The 23,655-nt window shown below is 35.6% G+C and overlaps 1 protein-coding gene across 8 annotated transcripts in view; it reads right to left on the bottom strand.

Annotated features, from left to right (window-relative positions):
- Window positions 1–23,655, bottom strand: part of KCNMA1 (potassium calcium-activated channel subfamily M alpha 1) — a gene marked incomplete at its 3' end in the record, with an annotated part of 468,462 nt that overhangs the window by 81,547 nt on the left and 363,260 nt on the right. For 7 of the 8 annotated variants that reach the window (XM_080347450.1, XM_080347452.1, XM_080347453.1 and 4 more), the window contains one exon: window positions 19,957–20,033. In XM_080347450.1, the coding sequence (XP_080203576.1) occupies window positions 19,957–20,033 (77 nt within the window). Of the gene's footprint in view, window positions 1–10,333; window positions 10,508–19,956; window positions 20,034–23,655 lie in introns of all 8 variants that reach the window. The other variant, XM_080347451.1, reaches the window with a different exon arrangement.

The raw sequence follows: 23,655 nt of genomic DNA, 5'->3' as shown, positions 1-23,655 counted from the left end.
TGTCCTATCGCAACAGGACCTGCTAAAATGTTTGTTCTCATCTTTCTTATGAGCCCCCCTATAAGTACTGAAAGGCTGTAATAGGATCTCCCTGGAGTCTTCTCTTCTCCAGGCTGAACAACCCCAGTCCTCTCAGTCTTTCTTCAGAGGAGAGGTGTTCCATCCCTCTGATCATTTTTGTGGCCCTCCTCATGGAACAAGACTAAATATCATCTTTACATTAGGCTCAAAACTTCTAATTGTTTTCAGTCTTTGCTAGAAGAATCTTAGTTCTATTAGATGATGAAACTATATCAGCTAGGCGAATTATTATCTTAACTTCTAAGTTGTTGTCCATATGTTACAACTCCTCTTTTACTTAAAATCCAAGCAATATGGCCCATATGGGATCATGTAAGTTTTACAGAAGAGGGGCTAGTTGTATAATAAACCATCTACACTGCTAGATGCCACACCTGTTAGTCCATTCTGGCAAGAGTCTCCTCAAGGAGAGAACCACCACATCCTGTTGCCAATCTTTCTCCACAGCATAGCAATGGTGATGTAAAATCTCTCTCCATACTGTAGTGCCATGTCAAATAACACCACTGAGTTCGAGAGTGAAGATAATAATGTCAGGAACATGGGAATAGAGAAAGCAACATGCTTAGTGCAAACAAAATCTTTTATGCAAGAACAAAGGAAATTGTGTGACAAAGATCAAAGATCCTATAATGATTTTTTTTATTTCCTTCAGCAGTTCTTCACAGTAAAAAAGGTCTGCATTACCATTAAAGTCTAGAAGCAGCCAGAAACTGCAGATGATTTTAATTTATTTTTTTTTTTTTCTCCTGGAAATCTAAAAAGAGATACTTCCTCACTGATGCAGATAAACAGAAGGTGTTCATGCCCTCTTAGATAGTATCCCTTTTGAAAACCTCCCTAAATCAGACAGCAGCAAGGCAGTTCTGGTGATTTCTTCATTCCTTCTTTTTGTCATGTACTCCATCCCACTTTCCTCTCCCTGCTGGTATCTATGATCTCCTTCAGCGTATATCAGAAGACATGAAAATTGTCCTCTGTAGGAGAATCACTATGTCAAAAGGACACCCAGGTTTATGTTCAGCACTTCAATGTCAAAGCACTTCTCAGCACAAAATACAATATATTGAGAATACAATGTTCTCAGTCTCTGGGTGGAAAAGGAGCCACAGTCATGTAGTAAGTCTGTGGCAGAGGCAAGATCGAGATCTTTGCCTTGTGCCATTTGCCTAGATAGAATTTCCAGTTAAACTAAAATGTCCACATGAATTTTTAACCAGATGACACTGGCCACATGTTACACGGTAGTAATGCTGTTTCCACCCTTCTTTTTCAGAATTATTGTACTCTGCTTACAAGATCTGATCAGTATCAGTGAAGTCTGTGTTTCTGATGTAGCACACAGTCTGTTTCCAAGTCATTGATAAAAAGTGAATCACAGCATTACTGCATTCAGTAATATCTAAAATATCACAAGGAAAGCTGTATCATTGTATAATAAAGAGGAATGCTAACAGAAGCTCAAAGAGTCTCAAGTAGTAAAAGTACAACTGAACTTTAACCTATGTTAAAGAATACCATCACCATATTTAAGAATTTGACATACTAAAAAATTAGGTCTATGATTTCTTAAAAATCAACTAAAACTTTTCCTCATCCGTTCAATTCCCTCATTTCTACTACAACCTCAGTCAAAGCAATGATACAGGATGAGTAACTGTTCTGTGGCACTTCAAGAACTATATATGAAGTTATGTGACAACAATCTCCTCTTTTCAAAGAGCACATAAAAAAAAAAGAATGAGGTTATGTATCCTGGCATATACAAGTACATGGAAAGATTCTAGATTCTCAGCAGAAAATATGATGAGTGAGAAAAAATTGGCTTGCAAGTTGCTTCTGGCTTTCAGGCTGAGGACTGGACCACTCTGCTGGACCTATGCTGAACTCGAAATAGAACCAGAGATCTTCAGATTTTCTCAATGGACTCTCCTACCTTAGGTAAGCACTAGGTAGGTTGCCTCTGGCTCCAGGTCTAGAAGTATGAATCATGTAGCATGTGCATTAGTGGTCAGACTACAGCTAATGTGACTACTTACCTGATTAAAAGTATGCATGTATACACTAGGGAATACGCAATGGAATAATCAGATGGTGGAAGTACTGTGATTTAATTTTTTTCTTCTTCTCCCGTCTTTACATCAAAATGCATGAAAAGTAATAACATTTCCAGACATAATGCAAGTCAAGCACATTTTAACCTGGTTTGGAGGGCTTTTATTCTGTGTGGGGTTTTTTTCTGTGTGCATTTTTGTTTGTTTTTGTTTGTTTGTTTTCTTTTTAATAATAAACAGCATTCCACTTTATATGTTGATACTATCTTGTGGTCTGTTGTATATTTCAATAAGCACCTCCTTCTATACATTACAATAACTCCAGATCACATAAAATGTAGAAGACCTGGGCAAGAGTATTTCTTTTTCTATGCATCTGAGGGACAATATTCCAAGTCAGTGAACATGTTTTTCCCTGAATTATAAAAGAAGCTAACCAATAAGGACACCAAGTGAAAAAAAAATATAATACAAAAGTATAAGAAATACATGCTTTACAAATCAACTGTTCTTTTTCGTTCAGAAGCAATTTGAAAAGAACACAAAGTGTATCTGTCATTAGTATGAGCTGATAGCTTACTGCTGTTACTGGCTCAATATTAATTTAAGACCTTGCCCAATAACACCAACACAAAGACTCAAAATGGCAATCAACTTGGGGGATCTATCCTGAAAAGTGGTACTAACAACTTCACAGCACCAATGAGTTTCTCAATCCTGCAGCTGTTTTTAAAAGCTTCCTCCCAAAGGCACATTTATAAGTAAATTAAATGCAGTTTTGACTTAATTAACGTTTTAAATGATAATGAATACAATGTAAATTCATAGAAGTCATTTACATTGTGTTGTAAAACGGATAAAAATTTAATAACTCTTGGTTAATAAGTTATGTCTCTCCAGACCCATAAGGCCTAAGGCAGTCAGTGCTCTAGTCTAGGGTCTAATCTAGGTTCCTAATGCAGGTGGAATAAGGAGGCAGGAGACTGACTTGACACTTGACATTTGCTCTAAGCCTGCTCTGGATCAAGCCACTGCTTGTTCATAAGTACTTTATTTCATATAGTAAAGGTCAGAATTTAGGCTCAAGGCAGGGCTATGACAGAAATACTCAAGCTGAAACCGAGCCAGCTCTGGCATCTGTCGCTTGAAATAGCTCAGAAACAGTAGAGAAGGAGACCTAACCGGCTAGCATCTGTCCCACACCAAGGAGGTAACAGGAAGAATCTGCTGCCTGGTGGTAAGAAACTGTCATGGTGAGTTTCATGACAACCAGCCACACTCAGGAACTAAAAATGCAAACATAATTTCCATGTCACCTTGCATAAGACCCTCTGCTAAATTCACTCCACAGGATGCAGACAACATCTTTTCTAGCTTGTTCCCATCAAAGCAAGCCACTCACTAGACTCTTCCCTGTAACCCTGATAAGAATCACTCCTCAACACAGAGGCCTAAAAGAATTCAATGTAGATTTCTGGATCTCTCCTTCTCCCGTGTTCCAAATTCTTCAAAAGATTTGCTACTAAACTTAGCAGTGCCTCCAACCCACAGTGATGCAAGAGTTCAACTTCTTGTTACAGACATCACAAATTGGGCAGAGCATTCTCTCATCAGCCTAGTGGTATACAGCATCACAAAAATAATCTCAAAAGGCACGTACTTCGTTATTCATATTTTCTGGCCTTGAGTAACAAGTCAAATTGTCTCACTTTTACCATTCGACCACCTGAAAAGCAACAGCTTGGTTTGGGGTGGTGGAGTTTTTTTTCATACTCATTTCTATATCTCAGTGTTCATCTATATTCTCATATTATATCCAAAAGAAAGTTAAATAATTTAGCAGCACTCAGGTTCTATTAAAATATAGAAGAATAGAAAGTATTCATTTCAGTCAAACTACCTACTTGAAGTCACCTATTGTAAAATACCTATTTTTTCATGCTAACTTTCTTCCACCACCATAATTGATGTCTATTCAGTGTTTGAAAATTAAATAGTAGAGTCCTTCTGCATTCATTCATATGAAAAAAAGATGGAATAGATACCTGGAATCTCAAGAGGGCCTACACCACCCCATTCTGACCACTACTTCTATCTCTATGTTAGTAATGCAGAAAAAACATACAGTTGCATCAAGGAGAGGGTCACCTGAAGGTCTGCACATCACAAGTGAGACAAAGGTGTACAAGTCAAAGTGTTGGTTAAGAGAAACCACTGTTCTAGCAAGAGTTCTAGAATGCCGGTTAAGATTGTGATTGCATATATTAAGTCATTTCATCCTGTCTTCTTCAGTGGAAGTCCCTGTAGGCATCTTTGTAGGACTGCCAGAATGAGAAGGTGACAGAAAGAAAGTAGGTTCAGCAGAATTGCAAATATAAGCTAACCTTGAAAGTGGAAGAATAATTAGGAGATTTTCATTCTCAGAAAAGCAGGTCTCATAACGTCTAGCTTCTAGTTTGTCAATACCACAGGCTACTGAGTTGGCGGCAAATATAGCAAATCTCTAGCATGTACAAGCATTGACTCCATGTCAATGGCTACACCATAAGAACCTCTACAAAACAGCACAGGAAACTGCCACGCTGATATTTGCTTTTTAAATTTTTCCACTGTCAGGTTTCATATGCTTAAAAGACACTTTAGCCAGTTCTGGTAACGACAACTTTCTTGACATTCATTCTGAGAAGGTGGCTAAGGAAGGTAAGTTTGTTTTCTTCGTTACCCAGTAGCAACATGGACTACATTAAGATGTATATGCCTGATTTTTTTCCAGCTGTATTTGACTTGTATCTTAACCAAGTTACTTAAAATTATTGGTTTTTCTCTGTAAAATTAAACACTCTAAAATATACACAGGTGTTCATTTTTACATTATTTTCAGTATTTTGAAAGGGGATATGTGCAGTCTTGTAGAGATATTTAGAGGAAACATCATAGCCTTGTCAGTTCTCAGGAACACAACCCTGAACACATGGGAACTGAGGTAACTAAAGTAAATATCTGTCACTCTAAAAGAAAGAACAATATTTGGAACTAGGTTTACGTAGATCAAAATTAGCCACAGTGTGGTTCACAGGCTTATGATTTATATTCTCTGGGGCTTTGAATTAACAGGCATTTATTTGGTACTATTCATTCTAATGCCCCATTTTCATCCACCTCATTAAAAAACAACACCACCACCAAACGAACAAAACACACACACGCACACAAAACAATCAAAAAACCCAACCAAACAAATAAACAAATAAAACCAAACAAAACCAAAAAAAACCAAACAACAAGAAACACAAAACCCCAAAAACAAACAAACAAAAAAGAAACAAACAAACAAAAAAACCCACCAGAAAACCAGAAGGCTACCAAAGATAATGCTGTATCATTCTCCAGTATACAGAGATGGAGTCATTCCATAGAATTGAGCTGTAAAAACGTAACTATCTGATTATAATCATGTGTTTATGACATTATGATGCCACTCTGAGGGACAAATCTTTCTTTCCAAGCAGACCTGACTGCTTATTTACTCCTTCAATTTCTTCTTCCTCAAAACATTAGTGTTCTATTGGCCTTTTGTGCAGGACAAAGAAGAAACAGTGTGACCACACAGGTATCAGTGGGTTATGTTAAAGAGAAGGTGTTTATGCAGCATATGTAACGGTAAGAATTTCAGAGCAAATGAGTCTCCATCCCTCCTGTGGCCACAATAGAATTCCCACAGTTCAGAAAAGGTGTGTGGTGGTAGCACTCCACTTTCCCTCTTCAGAGTATTATAAATATAATGTAAATGGGATCATATTTACATCTGGTTTGAGAATCTCAAAGTCTCTAGCCACCACAAGGTGGTATATGTATCCTGTAAAAGGGAAACCATTGCTCCTAAAGAGTGAAAAGACAATTCTAGCACTGAAAGTTGTCCTTTGACAGGGCACACTTAGGTCCTTCCTTCACCTTAGCTCATCCATAAAAGCAAGTATTTCTTGTTGCCTTGGCTACTTCAGCAGGACTAGAGAAGTAGTAGGTAGTTTTGCTCTGTAAAAAGAAGAGGACACAGTTCTTGCATTCCAGGAGAAATAAAGACTACACAGTCTTTTCAGCCAATAATTTAGGAATCCAATACTTAATAGTCAACTCATTCAGAAAAGCCCAAGCATAGTTATATGAGTGATGAATTTTAGATACACTGACCAATGTGTGTGTTTGTTATGCATTCTTTTCTCTGGCTAAATCAGTAAGTGACATGTCACTTCAATGCTCATTATAAAATTTGGTTTTTTAAGTTGTAAAGACACACAGGCAGGGCCTAAACTGCCCTAAATAGCACAGTTCAATGAAGCAGCTGGAGTGTTCCTTGACCTAACTTGCTAAACCATGTTGCCAGACAGCTTCAGCACAGTGTACCAACTTTGGTTCCACAGCCATTCTTATTCGAGCTACCAAAAATGTTTGTCTAATCTTGCAGAATGCAGTTATAGGTCCTTTGAGAAAGACTCAGCAGTTAACTTGCCTGTTCAGCATAAACGATGCTATGGCACTAGAAGACCAAACAAAATATATGGTTCTAAACTGGGTTGGGCACACAGGTAAGTACATGCTTTGGCTACTTTCAAAAGTTAAGCTGTCTCCAACTTGTCTTCACATGGTCTTTCTTTCCAAATAGGATGACTAGGAGTTTGGACTGAACTCTGAATTCAAAATGCAGTGATAATTAGTCTTTTTTGTCTCTGGAGGTCCCTGATATTCACCGAAGTCCAAGTCTTCACATAAAGGTTTTCAGAACTATCAGAGCATGCCCAAGCATGTTTTCTCACAAGCTGAATTAGACATGCCTGGGCCTAGTATCAGTGACAGGTTTAGAAAACGTTTCCTTTTGGAACATGAACTTTTGATGCTCCAGAGAAGAAGGAGCCATATGGTGATACAGAAACACAGAAATTAAGTGGCTCAGTTTAAGGTTCTGTCTGAGCCAGGTCATCATTCTAATGACACTCCCCAAGATTTGGCACAGGTCTAAGCAGAAGCATCACACTTATTAGTAACAATTTCACTGTGTAAACCAGCCCAGGTTTTTCAGTGGCTAGGTGTCTCTCTCCACTCTAATTCACTTGAGTCTCCCATACAAAAATGCTTGTACCATTTGACTGTTGTTCATGTAGCAACTGACCTAAAGAAGCTAAACATGAAAAAATGTAGACAGAAAATATTTTAAAATTCTGTTTTCTTGCACTCAGAAAGATCACATCTTTTTTCTTTCTTCTTTTTTTTTTTTTTTTTTCCCCCCTAGGCAACTGCCTATAAACTCAAAAGGTATTTTAATGTAATTATACTTAATCAAATTATGATTTTCATTTGCTGGAAGTACAGGCAACAATATAATAACAGAGAAACAGATTCACAGTGGAAAATACACTGCAAGCATCACTTTCTCAGTATTTTACACAGTTAGTACACTAAATTCTGTATACGTCAATGAATATGTAAACTGATATCTTCTACTTGACATCAGACTCTTACAAACAAGCAGCATTTATTATTACAAAAGCTACTCATTGTTTCAAGAAGTTTCATACAATGGTCTGTGATTTTATTTACCTTAAAAAAAAAAAAGCGCCTGCTTTTATACCCAAAAATAAAGTTTAAAAAAAAAAAAAAAAAAAAAAGGAAAGAAAGAAATGCATTAAGCAATTGTAGAAGCAAACCAACCCAACTGGGGCACTACGACCAAAGCAAGCCCTGTAATAGTATAATGACCTTTAATGAGCGTCTGGGGAAACAATACAGTCCTAGCATAAAAGACAAAGGGCAAAACCCATCATGGCTCCACTGACACTAATTCAAAATGATTTTCAGAACAACTAAAGAATGTAAGAGAGGTAATCTGATCCACCAATCTGACCTCACTTTGATTCTGGGGCCCTGCTGCTGCCATTTCTAATTGTCAAACACTCTACATTTCACATCTGCTCATATTTAATGAAAAGCTGACTCTCACCACCATTCTTTGAGTTAACTAGCTCTGTCAAGACAGGCATCATACGACCCCTGTGCATTGCAAAGAAAACACACTGATTTCTATTGAAGACTTGCCAGTGAAACGTTGCATGTGTATATATATATATATTTTAATTGGAAAAGAAAGGCTTATGCTGCTTTGCAAAGAGTGTGAATTGGTATTGATTTTCGTACTTATTAGCAAAGGTGACTAGTCTCACAAGGGGAAGAGTGAGATCTCTTTTGATTTGATGGAGTGATGAAGGGAGGAAAAGGCCTTTGAAAGACAGGATGCTAAAAATTCTCAAAACTGTCAATATCACTTATCACTCAAATATAGCATAGATCTAACGTGTTTCCCAACAGTATTGGTTTTGGTGGCAATAATACCATTATTGTGGAGGGTTTTGGCTCAGCAGGCAACACAATCAAAAATGTTTACTTTATCTGCCTCTGTGGAGTCTTAAGTGAACTTGAAAGCTATGGTAAACCTACAAATTATGGGTTTTCTTTCCTTGTCAAACAGTGCTAATGGTAGAAATTTTACCCATTTGGTCTGGTCTGGTTGCTGTTAGCACCAGTGCCGGGACCCAACCACATACTCTCTGTACTAGTTTGAATTAATGCAAGCTATACCAGGCACTGTGTTACTGAGGCTCTTAGGCTATGTGACACTGCCTGCAGTAATTCTCAATCCAAGAAGGTTTCTTGTTCAAAATACGTATGCCTATGTTTTACTCTGATAAAGGCTTCTTTAAAGGACAAAAACTCCTGTAATTTAGAATAGGACTTAAAACTGGGAACCATCTCCCCTGAGGTAATGCAGAGTTGCAACCGAGTAGATAGAAAGGACATTCAGAGTGCTTACGCTCATATATAGAGAGAAAATTTCTCCTAAAGTCTATAAGAAAACCTGTTAGAAACAGTTTGAGAAAAATGCTAACACAAATAACAGTATTGTTATACACTAAAAATTTGTGTCTGGAAAAATAGTTCAAATGTCAAAATAGTTAAAGCAAAGTCATTCACCACTTGGACTACATATTGCAGTACACATAAGGTATCAAAAGGCAACCAGATGTATAATCTACTAACTACATTGTACTCTTACTAGTGGAAGGCATTTTTATCTGTAATGACTCGTAATATAAAGCAGACATGCTTCCTGATCAAAACTCCTAATACACCTTATAAACGTATATGAATCATTTTATAGTTTTTGTTTACCACTTGGGTAAGAAAAGGAAAATAGTTCCTGTCCCAAGACATAGTTTTGCCTGTTATGAATGTCTAAAGAGGATATGAAAATTTAAAAAAACAAAAAAAAAACCAAAAAAACCCAAGAAAAACAAAACAAAACAAAAAACTAATCACCATTTTATTTAACAATCTTCCTCAATTGTTGACATCACACTGATAAAGGAAGCTTTGGAATCCCTACCGCTTGCCCAAAGAATTAATGGCTACGCAGGATTGTTATAACTTCTGTGTCTTCACCCTCTCAACTCTGATCTTTTAAAAGAGCTTTTGGGCTATACTCCAGTATGGTACTGTCCTATGGGACAGACTCCACTGTTAATTTCAAGAAGTTTGCATCAGGCTAGCCATTCTAAAAAGGCACTAGAAAAGTACAACTATTTTTATTAAGATTTCTGCAGTTTCAGTAGTAGATGGAAGATCTTGCCTTATTGAGAATGAAGGGTTACAAACAAAACTAATGGTAGCAGCATAGAATAGAACAGAATTCCAGCTACTACAGTTCAGCTACTAAATTGTATCCTGTATATTTATTCACTGCCTATTGCATGCTGCTCCAGTGCCAGCACTATTAAAGCTGTCCACTTAGCATCAGTCACAGATTTAGACACAGGCCTACTCTGCCACTGAAGCACTTACTGTTTATTTAATCACAATTTATATTGTATGAATTAAATAAAAAAGATGTCACCAAACTTTACTACTAAGGTCCTGCATGCTATTGTAAAAGTACGCTTCATAAAGAGCACACAAAGCAAAATAATATTTTTCCTATTAAAAATAAATTAAAACAGAAATCATAATACAGAGGTGTATTAAAATTTGGGTTCGGTATTTTGAAAAAGCATCAGCCCAGTAAAACTCACAGAACTACAATGACGACACAAGACGGGGAATGATACCACAGACATCACAGACATGGAACAGCATGTGTTGGTGTTAAAACTTACAGGCACGTAAACTGGTGGAGCAATCATTAACAGAGACAGAAGAAAGTGGGAAGGCTCTCTCAAGGGTGTCCATGTTACTATGTACACTGCCTGACATGCAAGAGCAGTCACGCTCAGAGCGTCCGCAATCAAAACAACATGCCAGTTTCATTCTCTTGTAGATGGACATCTTGGCTATAACCATGTGTTGGATGGGAGGAGAGGAAGAGCAGCAGGTTAATGGCAAGGTTATATATATATATAACAAGGCAGCTGGAAGGTAATTTAAGGGATTTAATACAGGCCTTAGTTTATGTTAACAGTCTTGACCCAGGAAAAAAAATGCAATAAGATTATTGATAACACTTTGGCTGTACATCAAAAACAGGGCAAAAGATAAATTGCTCTTTATTTCTGTTCAGTCTTATAGGATGACCAAAGACATGGGGAAGAATTACTGTTTACAGTCAAGTGTTTGGATCAAAAAAAGAATATAGTAAAAGCAGAGGTTTCTAAGAATATGTTTTTCCCTTGGCACAATTAATACAATTGGACTAAAATGAAAAGAAAAATCTAAAATTGCTAATCCATTAGATATTTTTTGCCTATCCGGCTTCCTATAAAAATAAAATACTTTTATATATCCATATATATGTATGTATGTATACACACAGAAAACCACACATACACATATATTCTTATATACACACTCTCGCACACATATACATTATAGACATACATACATATATATATATATATATTTCTTCTTAAACATATGCTAATAATTTCTCTGTATTAAACTGTGCCAGGGAACTCTCTTATTGTAATAGATCACACATAACTGAAGAATTACAAGATGTTAATAAAATTTTCCGAAAAATTTACTTCATTTACATTATATCTTCAGGAATTAAAATTAACTCTTGACAAAATACTAAAATTTGCCCATATAAGAGACACAACTAATAATGGCAAATATGCTTGACATTAAAATCAGTTCACAAATAAGGCATCACCAAAAGCACATAGAGCATTGGTCCACTGAAACATGCTGAACCAATTCTTGGCATGTTTGCTGCTCTGGATTCGAAGGTAGATCAAGCACCAAATGACAATGTAGAATTAGGGGCTAATTCCAAAAGCAGTCCTGGGTTAGAACAGAACATTTCTTGGTTTTTTTAGGCATGGGAATGTCCCTTTGTGTATTTTTCTAAAAACATATAGCATCCTATTTTATAAATATATGTGTAACTACCATCGTGCAATTTCACCACTTGCCTGAATCAGCGGTACATTTAAATCTGAAGAAATGCAAAGGCCACTTAGATTGTTTCACATGTTGCACTGAACCAACACTTTTGGTAATGGTTTAGATTGAACTGACTCAATTATACTAAAAACAAAACAGAACACTGACAGGCAAAAACAAAACCTTAAAAGCAAATGCAGAAAAAAGGTAATGTTTCTCTGGCCTGTACCTTTAGGATGTCTTTTTTGCATTATGGTAATGACATTAAATTTGAAATTATTTCTCATATTTTTTTTCCAGTTTCTTAGAGCCACAGTCACCAGGGAAGAGGGATTGAAACCACTCAAATGGGTCAAGTCCTGTTCTAAGGCCTTGATGACTTGCCATACAGTATACTTGTCAAGCAAGGGTAACATTATGATTGTGGAAAACAGGCATTGAGGGAGATGAATGAGTGATCTCTTCAGCAGCGACTCCATTCCTCTAAAACTTTGCTCACATGACTAATGCCATGTTCTTTTAGCATCCTAGTAGAGTTATCTTACAGCTGGTCAGAAAGTCATCATGCAGCATCAGGCTTGTTCATTGCACGGTACATCATTCCTCAGAGCTTGGCTTTTAGTAAGAAGTTTTCCACTGCAGCTTTTGTTGCATACACATTCAAACTACACAGAAAATTCAAAACAGCATTTGTTTTCCCATGGTTTCCCTCCTCTTCCCAACACATTCTTTAAAATTGAAAAGTTGGGTAGCAAAATAAAAGTGAAATATGTTTAAAAATACGTAGAAGTCTTTCCATTATGCTTAATTCATTATTTTCGCTTTAAGGAAATGAAAGAAAAATAAAGGGCATTTGTGAGACACACTAACAGTAGGTGAAGTAAAAGGCAGGCCCATTTTGTTTTAATTATAGCTGTTTTGAAGGACTTTTTCTAATCAAATGCTGTAGCAAAACACACTGCTCAGAAACTCTCAACTTCTATGCCACTGGTTAGTAACAGTCCCTGTTTTTCATTTACTTATAGCCATATCTTGTCAACAGTCAATAATAGGATAGGACACATTTATGAAAATTAAAAGAAGTCATCCTTAAGGGCAAACAGGGTTGGGAAGAAAAACTTTTTGTAGCATTTTCATCAGACTTAAACCAATGAAGTGGGAAATTTAAGCCCTTCTGTTCAATAGGGGAAGGACTCCACAGCACTTCCCCAAAGCAATACCCTTTCAGGGACTGTTTTTAACTATTATTATCAGTCGTTCTGGATATCATGCATCATTTTAATATTTCACATCATCAACATGCAGGAAACAGGCTTGGACCTGGAAATACAAGTAGCAGAAAGGACTTGCTATAAGGGTTTCAAACAGTATATAAGCAACTGCACATCAGAGCAATATATTTTGAAAAGAAAACATGCTATTACTCTTCATTCCTTTTAAACAGTCATTGTTACATTCATACCAAATACAATACTTATTCTCTTTTAAATAAAACAAAACACGGATTATTAGAAGGGATGACTAGTGACAAGGTCAAAGACAAGACAAAAATGATTTTAAATGGTTCAGCCACACACATACTATTTCCTGTAAAACTTCCATAAACAGTAACAAAAAAATGGGAATCATCAGAGAGACAGGGGGACCTTAAGAACAGCCTCTGGGTGGGTGTTAACTTCATTTGACACCTGTAGCACCTGCACAATAGTCAACTAGTTTCTATTCATAGAAAGGTTATGGATGTTCAATAGATCTGTTATTTGCAAATAGTGAAAATATAAGTTGGGACATAAAGGAAATTACTTCCCTATTTTCAATTGCCTAATAAATGGACAAAAAGGAAGAACAGATCCTTCTAGTTAGTATGATGACAATACCCCAGTATTTGAATTAGTATTTTGAATTAGTAAAAATTTCACGGGAAGTTATCATGGACACGGAGACCAGACTACTTGACTACTTAATTTACTGATAAAACAAGGAATATAAGAACTAGTCATTTTCTAATTTATTAAAGGAAAGCAAAATTTCTGTCAATTATTTGTAAGGTAAAGAAATACTTCTAAAAACTTTTTTTGTTGTTACTCTTGCCATTTTTTTCTCAGAAGGCAATAGCCTTCCATTCTAATAAGGAAGGAATGTGCCTTACATGTCTAAGCTTCTAGCAATAACTTGCTTTCTGAAATCAAAAACTCAAAAAGCCCAGTCTGGATTTCTAGATTGTCTGGATCTGAGATGTTACTTAGAGTTCACAAACAGTAATGGGAAATATTTCCAGCTGCAAAAATAAGTAAAGGAAACTGCAGATTATTCTCTACCTAAGATGTCAAGGAACAGCTCCTTAATTTTTTAAGCAAGCAGAACCAAGTATCTCCTCATTTTTGCTGAGGTTGTTTTTTGTTGTTGTTTTTTGTTTGTTTTTTAAACCATACAGTCTACACAGTCCTCGTATTCCACCCATCACTATAGCCGCTTTGCTTGTGACCGCCACGCCAATAAAAAGTAGATCTCCGAGGACATCTAGTGGATCTCTATGAGACAACAACTGGTTAAGAATAGCTGAGGGCTTCTTGACCAGCAAATGGTAAAAAAAGTCTCGCTACACTTAAGAATTGAAATGCATATAGTGTCATTTCAATTCATCAAGTTCTCATGATCCACACTGTGAGTAAAATAACAGCAGCATTAAAGGACGACCAGACTGATTTGATCGCCTTTCAGCAATGCTTGTTAGTATCATGAGACTGAAATATTGAAAGGACTTCCCCCAACACAATTTCAGTTTCCTGAAAAATACAGCAGCTTATACTGTTTGTGAGAATTTATTTTCTCTTAACACAGCAGACAAAGATATCTCTCTATTATTTAATTTTCGCAGAACAACTTCAAGACCACCAAGCCAGCTTGTTCACTATCTTGCCATTTTTGCAGTCAAAGGCAACTGTGTGGTTGTTTGCTAAAATTCACACGCTGCTGTTCTTCATTGAAACTGTAGAGACAGCAGGTGACCTGAGTGGACATTTTACCCTATTTTTTGTGACTATAAGAATGACTCACAGGTTTTGAAGTAATGGCACATTTATAGACCAGTTCATTATAGACCAGTTACATTTTCAAATCTGATCATGACCTTTCCTTCATTACCTTATAAAAGGCTCTCAGCCAGCATACTCTCAAAGCTAACTGCATTTCTGAACAAACTGAAGCTATTGGGGAAATGGAAAAAAAAAACAAGTCTAAGCTACGTGACCTTTTCTGTTTTAATACTCTCTTAGCATGAAGAGGTCTCTTCTTTGTTTATTTATTACTATTTAAACTAATTTCTCTGGTCCATAAAAGGTCTCAACATAGAAACATATTTAAAACAAATACATTGCCTCAAATAAATTCAAATTACTTCCAGTATTTTGCCTCGAAGTCAATAGGATTCGTCATTTTATCCATATAGATTAGTTTCTCTCTGGTTTCTTATTAAGTATTGATTCTTATCGTGCTGACCTGTTTCACAATCTACTCTTCTGTGCTCCCCATCTTTCTGCTGTGTCATTCTACTGGCTGAAAATAGATATTTGGAGAAATTTCTGCTCTCCATTTGAATGCTTTCTACCACAACAGGATCTCAATCTTTTAGTGTAGTTTGCAGGCACCACAATAAGATAAATAGTAAATAATGATAATCATAATGAAGCCCATCACAATTCCAAGATGGCTATCACTTTACCATGCAGCTCCAGGAGTGTCAACTTTTATTTGATTCTTCGCAAGATTCTATGGTGTGTACAGCTGAGAGGGGAAAAAATATCTCAATCCTGATTAAGACCTGAAGTGTTATCACACAATAAATTTGGAATATCTGCTGAAACAGTGGATGTCTCATAGTCTCACTAATTTAGAATATCTGCAGTTATACAGTATAGTTAGCAGTCTCAATCTGGTACAGTGATGCCTCACTGCAGCCATGAAATATATGATCCCTCTTGATGTTGAAAGAACAAGCTCAAATAATCCCAGAGCTTCCGTACAACCAGTACAATTCTTTGCAGTGCTTGTATTTCTAAGCAGCAATTTTATTTCCATGTCCCAAATGCTGTGTTTGTTTAAATTAATATGACTGTATACACTAAAAGTGGCTGATGAGAGCCTTCATAGGTTCTGTACGCTTTAAAGTGGTATGACTTAGATTGAGATGAAGTGGTCTATAAAGTTTTTATTCTATATATAAATAAAAAAGTAAAACTTCATAGCTTAGGTCCTGAAAAGTCAGTGTGGCTCTACTCATGTAACTAATTTCAAAGCAAGCAAGCTGGGGAAAATAATCACTGTAGTTTTTTTCCTGTTGAACATATCTGTAGGTTTATACATTAGAAGTTGGCCTCACATTTAATTAATTGTGTGGATTTACCCTTTTTTTTCCTTTTTTTTTTTTTTTTCCCAATGAGGAGAAAGGCAGATAAGGACAGTAAAACATTGCTGTGTTGCTCTTTGTGTCAGCTATGCAACGGAAAAGACAAGGTACAATAAAATTGAACATGGGTCTGACTATGAATTGCACTTAACCAGGCAAACAGTGCTATAGTGGCAATTACCCCAGCCTGATTACCCTAAAAATTCACGAAATAGCGATAGAATAATTTCAAGGAAATGCCATTGCTAAAACCTCATTTTCAAATAGGGATAAAAAATAAGGTTGTGGGAAAAAAAGGGGCAAAAATGTGGAAGAGGGGAAAACTGCTGTATTTTCTTCAACGTCACCCTAATCTCCGTGGGTGTAAACGATGAGAAACTTGTGGGTATGACGTCACTGCTACATGCAACATAAATAAAGAAAAGAACCAAAATACTGAACAAAAATACTCTCTGCTAGAGAAAGACAGGTTGGACCGCACTCTGGGCTACAGGGAACCCATTTTTACTCACAATAGATCACTATCAGTGTGCAGTTAAAATATAGTAGGGGCCGTGTTCCAAGGCAGCAAGAGGAAAAATAAATCAAAAGTTTGTCAATTGTCATAGATTACAAGAAATTCCTTCAAACACATCAACGTACACATGATATGTCTCCTCTGGGGTTCAACCCCCACTGTTCACAGCAAGCACTGTCACTGGAAAAAATATATAGAGAATTAGACCATAGCTGTTGCACAAAATGAAAGAAACAGGAGTAGGAGGTCATCCGGTTTAGAGATTTCATTCCAACGTGGTTGCATTTTGTATAAATATATATATGTATTTGGCCCCTTGCTGCAAAAACTACAGTTAAAGGGAATAGGAAAGAGATTGGAAACATTTTTTAAAATATTGACAATCTGAGAATAAAATTTCCACACAAGCATTTCTCTGGACAATGTGACATTAGCCTTCATATGTTATTCAGGGAGTGGGACGGGTAAGAAGAAAGGGATGGCAAAGAAACTGCAAAAGAAAGCAAGGTTACTTTAATTATCCCTGGCCATGTGGAAACATACTGATCTGCCCTGAATTATTAATGTTAGGCCTAACAGGTTTGGACGAATAACTATGTAGGTCAGACTCACGTTTAGACCCCAGTAATACCACAAGATAATGTTCAGATGGTATCCAAATTGATGTGCAACCTCAGATACATTATATAAAGAATGTGGTTTTCAAATGTCACAGGAAGCTGCATTAATTAATGCTACCATGATTAAGTTTTCCACATAAAGATATTCTTTCACATTTAATTCACCTGAACATGTCAGTATTTTTACATGCAACCTTTCACTTCATCTTACATATTTTCTGCATTCAGCTGCCTCTAACTGATGTGTTACTCACTAATTAAAAAATATATTTATCATATAGGACTACATATATGCAATATGTGACTATTTGAAATGTCATTGAAAATCAAATTGACATATTAGCTGTTGACAGATCAGTTAACAGTTTCCTAATTCAATAGGCAAAGAGTTTTCTTAGTTTATGCATTGTTTTGGTTAAACTTCAGTGTTAAGACCAATGATTTGTGTAGCCTACAGATGGATAACATAGTTGAGATTTTCAAAAGTCATCAGTTATTTGAAAGCCAAAGCTAAGGCATTTTTTGTGAATAATAGACTGTACTATGGACTTACCTTTAAAAGAGAATCAGGTCCCATAAAAGGGATGTCAAGATTGTTATCAAAATTTGAGAGACCAAAAAATCACTAATTACTGTTGGAATTTTTCCTTTAAATTTCTTGCTGATTGACAGAACTTAAAAGCAAAGCAACTGTTTTATGCTTAACAATTGTGATCATGCTCCTAAGTGGAAGCTGTTCTCAGCTGTACCGAGAGCTGCCAGCTATCATGGTGTCTGTGACCACATGTGTGTGTATGTCAGAAAGGAGAGGGGAGAGGGCAAATGGGGGGAGGGAGAGAGGGGAGACAATGAAAGAGAAATTTCAGATTTTACTCACACTGACCTTTTTTTAATCTTTTTCACTTGACTCAGAGGGTTCCCTCCTTAGTGTTCAGTGCTCACTGCAGCAGCTCTGACAACTACCTCCTTCAGCCTCACTAAACCCATCATTTTGTTTCTTCATCTATCCAACACCCTTTCATTTACTGGACCGATACATGTGACCATGCCATTTGGAACATTTCCTAGTGCTGCACACAGAAGTTGTCACTCTCACCTCTCCATGGCCCTACTGCTGGTAATATATCCACTGTGTCGGCTGGGTCACGGGATACTTTGTTTTCTCCCTGGTTTCCTAGTACTGAGGAGATTACAATTATTGTATAATATTGGGCTCTTGCCCTTTATACTGTGAATTCCTGATTCCTATATTCTAACAGATTTCAATGAAAAGCGTGGATCTCACATTAAAATGACAGATCTTTAGGAATTTATTTATTTCTTTTGATCAGCACATGTGTGAAAAGCATACACTGTGAAGGAGAAGTAGAGAAGAAAATGCAAATAAAATAGGTCTTTTTTTGACAACATTAGATAAAATTAAACAGGTAACATATTTCTCTTTAACTGCGGAGTAATTTGGAAAACAGATTGGGTTTGAAGTTACAGGCACCCCTAGGCATCTGTAACTGGCTTTACCAGAACTTACTTGGCAGCCCCATTGGCTTTGGCAGCAGTTCTAAATTCACATTCTCACATGGATAAACTGTTCTCGAACAATTTTCTTCCAATATGTTAGGCAATGCATACATTCCTTCCACATCAGGCATGCTTTCCATGTGCTTTGCTCTCCTTGTGGCTACTGGGAGTATAAATACCATTTTCTGACAGTGTTTCAGCTTTCTCTCAATTATACTACTTTGATCCACACTCCTGATTTTTGTGAGGAGAGGAGTTTCTTTAAAAACTCCAGTGACATATTTTTTTAAAAAAAAACATCTTCAAGAATTCATTAATTTCAGGCATCCCTTAAAGGCAGACAAGGTCCAGTCCTCTAAGACAGTACAGTGATAACACTATGACTGAATCTATAAATAAAACTTTATTCCCTTTTAAAAGTAATGGTAAAATAGACATGATCAAACTTTTCTGAGATCTTTCAATTTACCTAATCAGTACTTATGAACTGAATGATCTTTTTCATGGCAGAATACCATGGAATGCACATAAATATTCAGCTATCCACTGAGAAATGAGTCCCTAAATCCTTTTGATATCAGTATTGCAAATGCACGTGGGTCAAACACACATTTCGCCAAATGTGGTTGTGATACTTCATACAAAGAATATATAGATAAAATACTAATTTCTATATATTTATAAAAATACAGATGCAAAGCCTGATCTCAATTCCAAAACTCAATTACTTCTTCATGTGAAATTTTCCAAACAATTGTAAAGAGTAGACCTAAGAATTTAACTAAACCAAATACTAGCATTACAGCTACAGAATCTTCTAAAAGGATATATGTAAGAGGCACTAATATTTAATTTCTTCCAGACAATCCCATCCTCCAGTAAAACTGACACTTTATTTCAATAATACTTTATTTTAATAGTTATATGATGGAATTATATTCCCTAGTTTCTTCTTTTATAGAATCATGTTCAGCAAGATAGACAGAAGATCTTTACAGAAAATTATTGAAATTACTGGCTTTTTGCAAGGTACAAATGAGAGCAGAATATCACTGTTAGCTCATTCTTAACTCAGAAACTTTCACAATTAGATCTAGTTTGATTTAATTTTTAAGGTTTTGTTAGCTTTGGACTCTAATGGAATTTTTAATGAAGAAACAGGTGTAAAATGTAACAAAAATATGTGTACTTCAGAAATGTAAATAGAACTTACTACGTTGCTGTGCATTTATTTCTTAGCTTTTCTGTACCATGGTGTAAAACATGGAAATGCATATAGAGATATTCTTCAGTTCATGAAAAGGAGAGCAAAGGAGTGATAAAAATATTACTTACGCCGTTTGCAGCCACATTTTTTTATCCTTTTGGGATCCGTGATGTCATCATGACAGGCCTTGCAGTAAAAAAATGCCCTACAGAGACAGAATGGAAAAATTGACACATATCTTAATCCATACCAATGAAATTAGTCCCACATTTCCTCTTGTTGCAGTGCCAAATTAACAAAACAAGCCAGCACTAATTTCCTCTAATCTTTGAAAAGGTTTAAACATTTAAAGTAGGAAATATTTGCTGCAAGAAAGACCATTTATCTCAAACATATGACTTCAAATTAGTGTTTCTTTTAATATACTTTTATTTGAAAATTAATTGGGAGAACAGATAATAATTATAACTCAGTATATCAGTTCATTTGTCTTTCATCTTAGAAAAAGCAGCATCCAATGAATAAAATATATATATAATTAATTGTCTTTTCTTATTGGATATACCAGATTTTTTTATTTTTTTCTTTTTGGGTAAATAATTTCTAGCACCCTGGGCCGTTTTTTCAGCCTGGTCACACATAGAACTTCATTTTGAATACGAGAGATTGCCATGAAATCGACATGACAATAACATCAGATACGTTATTTACAAAAACAAACCACAACCAAAACCAGAAAGGGAAAAATCCACTAAAAGTGAGTTCCTAAAGGAACATATAAATGAAAGAACTGAAATAATCTTGGTTCAGACTCTTTTTCTGGTTTTATATCCAAACAGAGCAGAAGCATCTTGGTTCTGAACAGACAAAAGCCAAAATTTCAAACAAAAATATGCAATTAGCAAGGTGAACCATCTAGGCTTCCATTTAATGTTTTTGGTTATGAACTTCTACTCTTGTATCAAATGGCTCACCACTAGGTGAAGCACAAGGAGAACTGTGGAAGTGAGAAACGGTAAACATTTGACATTATATAAGATTAAAGCAAAAGTTCATTTTAATAAATATGCATCAGACTGCCCACAGGAAATTTTAATCATGCCTGTCAAGTCAACATGTCATGTAAGGCTGCTGTGACACATTTCATGAAGATCAGACAGCTGGCCTCTAACTGGACAGTTACTGCTTACCATTATTCTTGCTGGCATCATGAATTAAACATATTTTTTAACCTGCTGAAATTTCCCTGTACTTATCCATACGCAGGATATGTCAGCTCCATACCTATCTTCACAACGTTCTCTCATTGCATACTGCTCAAAGCAAACTGGCAGTAAGAACCAAAAGTGCCACTTTGTAACCACCCATGGGTTTTGCTGACAGCGCTATTCATAAATGTAGGATGGTTGGATTGCTACAACACTATGGAGGTCACTGGAACAGAACAATCTATAGACCAAATTACAAAAATTAAAAAAAAAAATAAAACAAACAAACAAACACACACAACAAAACAAACCCACCAAACAAACAAAAAAACACCCCACAAAAAACAAAGCACCATAAAAAAAGGGCAAACAAACAAACAACCCTCCCCCCCCCCCAATATTAATACATAGCCTCTGAATAAATGCAGCATTTGGCAGTTTAGCTAGGACAATCGCTACTGATTTTTTTAGATTAAGGAGACAGTGTCCACCACAGGTGGAACTATATTAAAATAAAAGTTCAGAAATATGAACTGAACACCTAATTCAAATAATTATGAATTTTTTTAAGTTATTTTACACCTCTGAATACTGGTCCAGGTAAAATGGGGCATCAGAAGAAATGCAGCAGGTCTAGCATATGAGATATGGACCAGAATCCAACTTTAAATTTGCAGTAAGACCTCACAATGTCATCAATATTTCTAAAATCAAGAGAGCATGCAAGCTACTGATGGAAGATATAAGTTCTAGATGTAGCAGACTTAATTTGTCCATGAATCTTCCGGAAAGATTACTCTTTCAGACTGTGAAAATGTCTTACTATATCCAATAAGCAAAATGTAAAATGAAAAAACCTTCACCATTTGTATACTTCACTGCAGAAAGTTTCTGGTCTTCAAAATATTCACATTCCAACAAAAAAGAAAACAAAGTGCCTCCCAAGGTCATGAGAATAAAATATCTTTCAAAAAATGAGACAATGTCAAGGTATAAACGAGGAGAAGAAAACTGCCTCCAATTTTTACAATTTCTCCCCAATTCAGCTGTAAACTCCTGTATTGAAAAAGAATCCAGTATCACAAAGGTTCCCTCACAAAACTTCATTACACAAATTTGACACAGGTAATTTCTACAGACCATTTTTCTGAAGTCCACTGGAGGACAAGTGTCCTAAAAAGTACTTTCAATCCTATCTGAAAAGTCAAGAGCAAACGCCTGAAGTGATTGCTGCAATAAAATTATCCTTCTTTATAATTGGGTTGAATTAAGTGGATTTCTGATGTTAGTACCAACGTGTAAATGAATAAAAAATAATAAGATGCAATTCATATAGTTTTCATTATATTTCAACACTCAATATTTTACATGAAGCTAATTAACTAGACATATTTTTTATATGTATAATTGTTTTAATGTGAGACTATTATTCTAAAAATGCAAAAGTAATTCTAGCAAGAAAAAGTAATTGAATATTGCATGTTACATTTCATTGTGGATTACATATTTGATAAATATGAATAGATTTAGCTTAAAGGAGCATGTAACATAAAAACAGAATAACTTAATTTGAATTTCAGGTATATAACGTGTTTAATTTTGCTTTATTAAAAAAATAACCAAACAAACTTGTTTTTCCCCTTCAAAATACTTCAAGTTTAGAACAATTTTCTGAATCTGACTCACAGCTCAAAAGGGTGAAATCAGCATTTCACATAATTTGTTTTATTAGTTGAAACACATTTGATAATCATTTACTTTGCATTGGATAGCTAAGAAATATGATAACGGAAGCAACATGTTTCTAAAGAAAGCCTTCTGCAAAAAGCAAGGCAAAACTGGGAATTTTGTTTCAGCTTGCTATGAGACAAAACATGCTAGATTAATGATGTATGTATTTTCTCTAAACTCACTAATAAACCTCAGCTTCTCCCTGTCAAAAATGTCAGGCCAGGTAATTTTTACTTAGAGTCTGAAATAATTTCATAGGAGAGTGTAAAATGCCTTATAAATGAAAAAAGCTAACATCTCAGTACAGAAATGTGAAGGTGGTTCTGTATATTCAAATGGAGAAAAACAACAGAGAGGAAAAGAACTATATGCTGAAAGGCAGTGAACCTGAGGCAGTGCTGGATGCAAGTACTCCAAAGATGGTGCTAGAAGTATGAGAGGACAGAAGCTCTGCTGTGCTGTTTTATATGCTTCACCTAGTTAAAAACTCTTTTGATGAAAACAGAATTCTTAGTGATTTCACTGTTTTGATTTTCTTTACATATTTGTGGCAAACATGCCTTGCTTAAATATTATTTTCACTGTAATTTATTCATAAAAAGATTAGGACCTAGTAAGGGTTATAATTTGAATATTTTAACCTTCTAAGTATAGGATGTATTAAAAATCAGATTCTTGATAGCATGACTTACAAAAAATACAAATTATGAGGAAGTATTCAGCTGCAAATATTCTTCAAAAAAAACCCAACAAACTTATAGACATTGAATAATTATTTATTTTAAAAATTATATTTTCACACTACTCTTTTATTTATTTCAAGCATATTATTATCCTAACAAATATGAGTACACAGGTTTGGTCCAAAAACACAATACCATAAAAATC

Source organism: Nesoenas mayeri, assembly GCF_963082525.1.
Source record: "Nesoenas mayeri genome assembly, chromosome: 7".
NCBI classification, from domain to species: domain Eukaryota; kingdom Metazoa; phylum Chordata; class Aves; order Columbiformes; family Columbidae; genus Nesoenas; species Nesoenas mayeri.
This window is presented reverse-complemented; position numbering and strand designations above follow the sequence as displayed.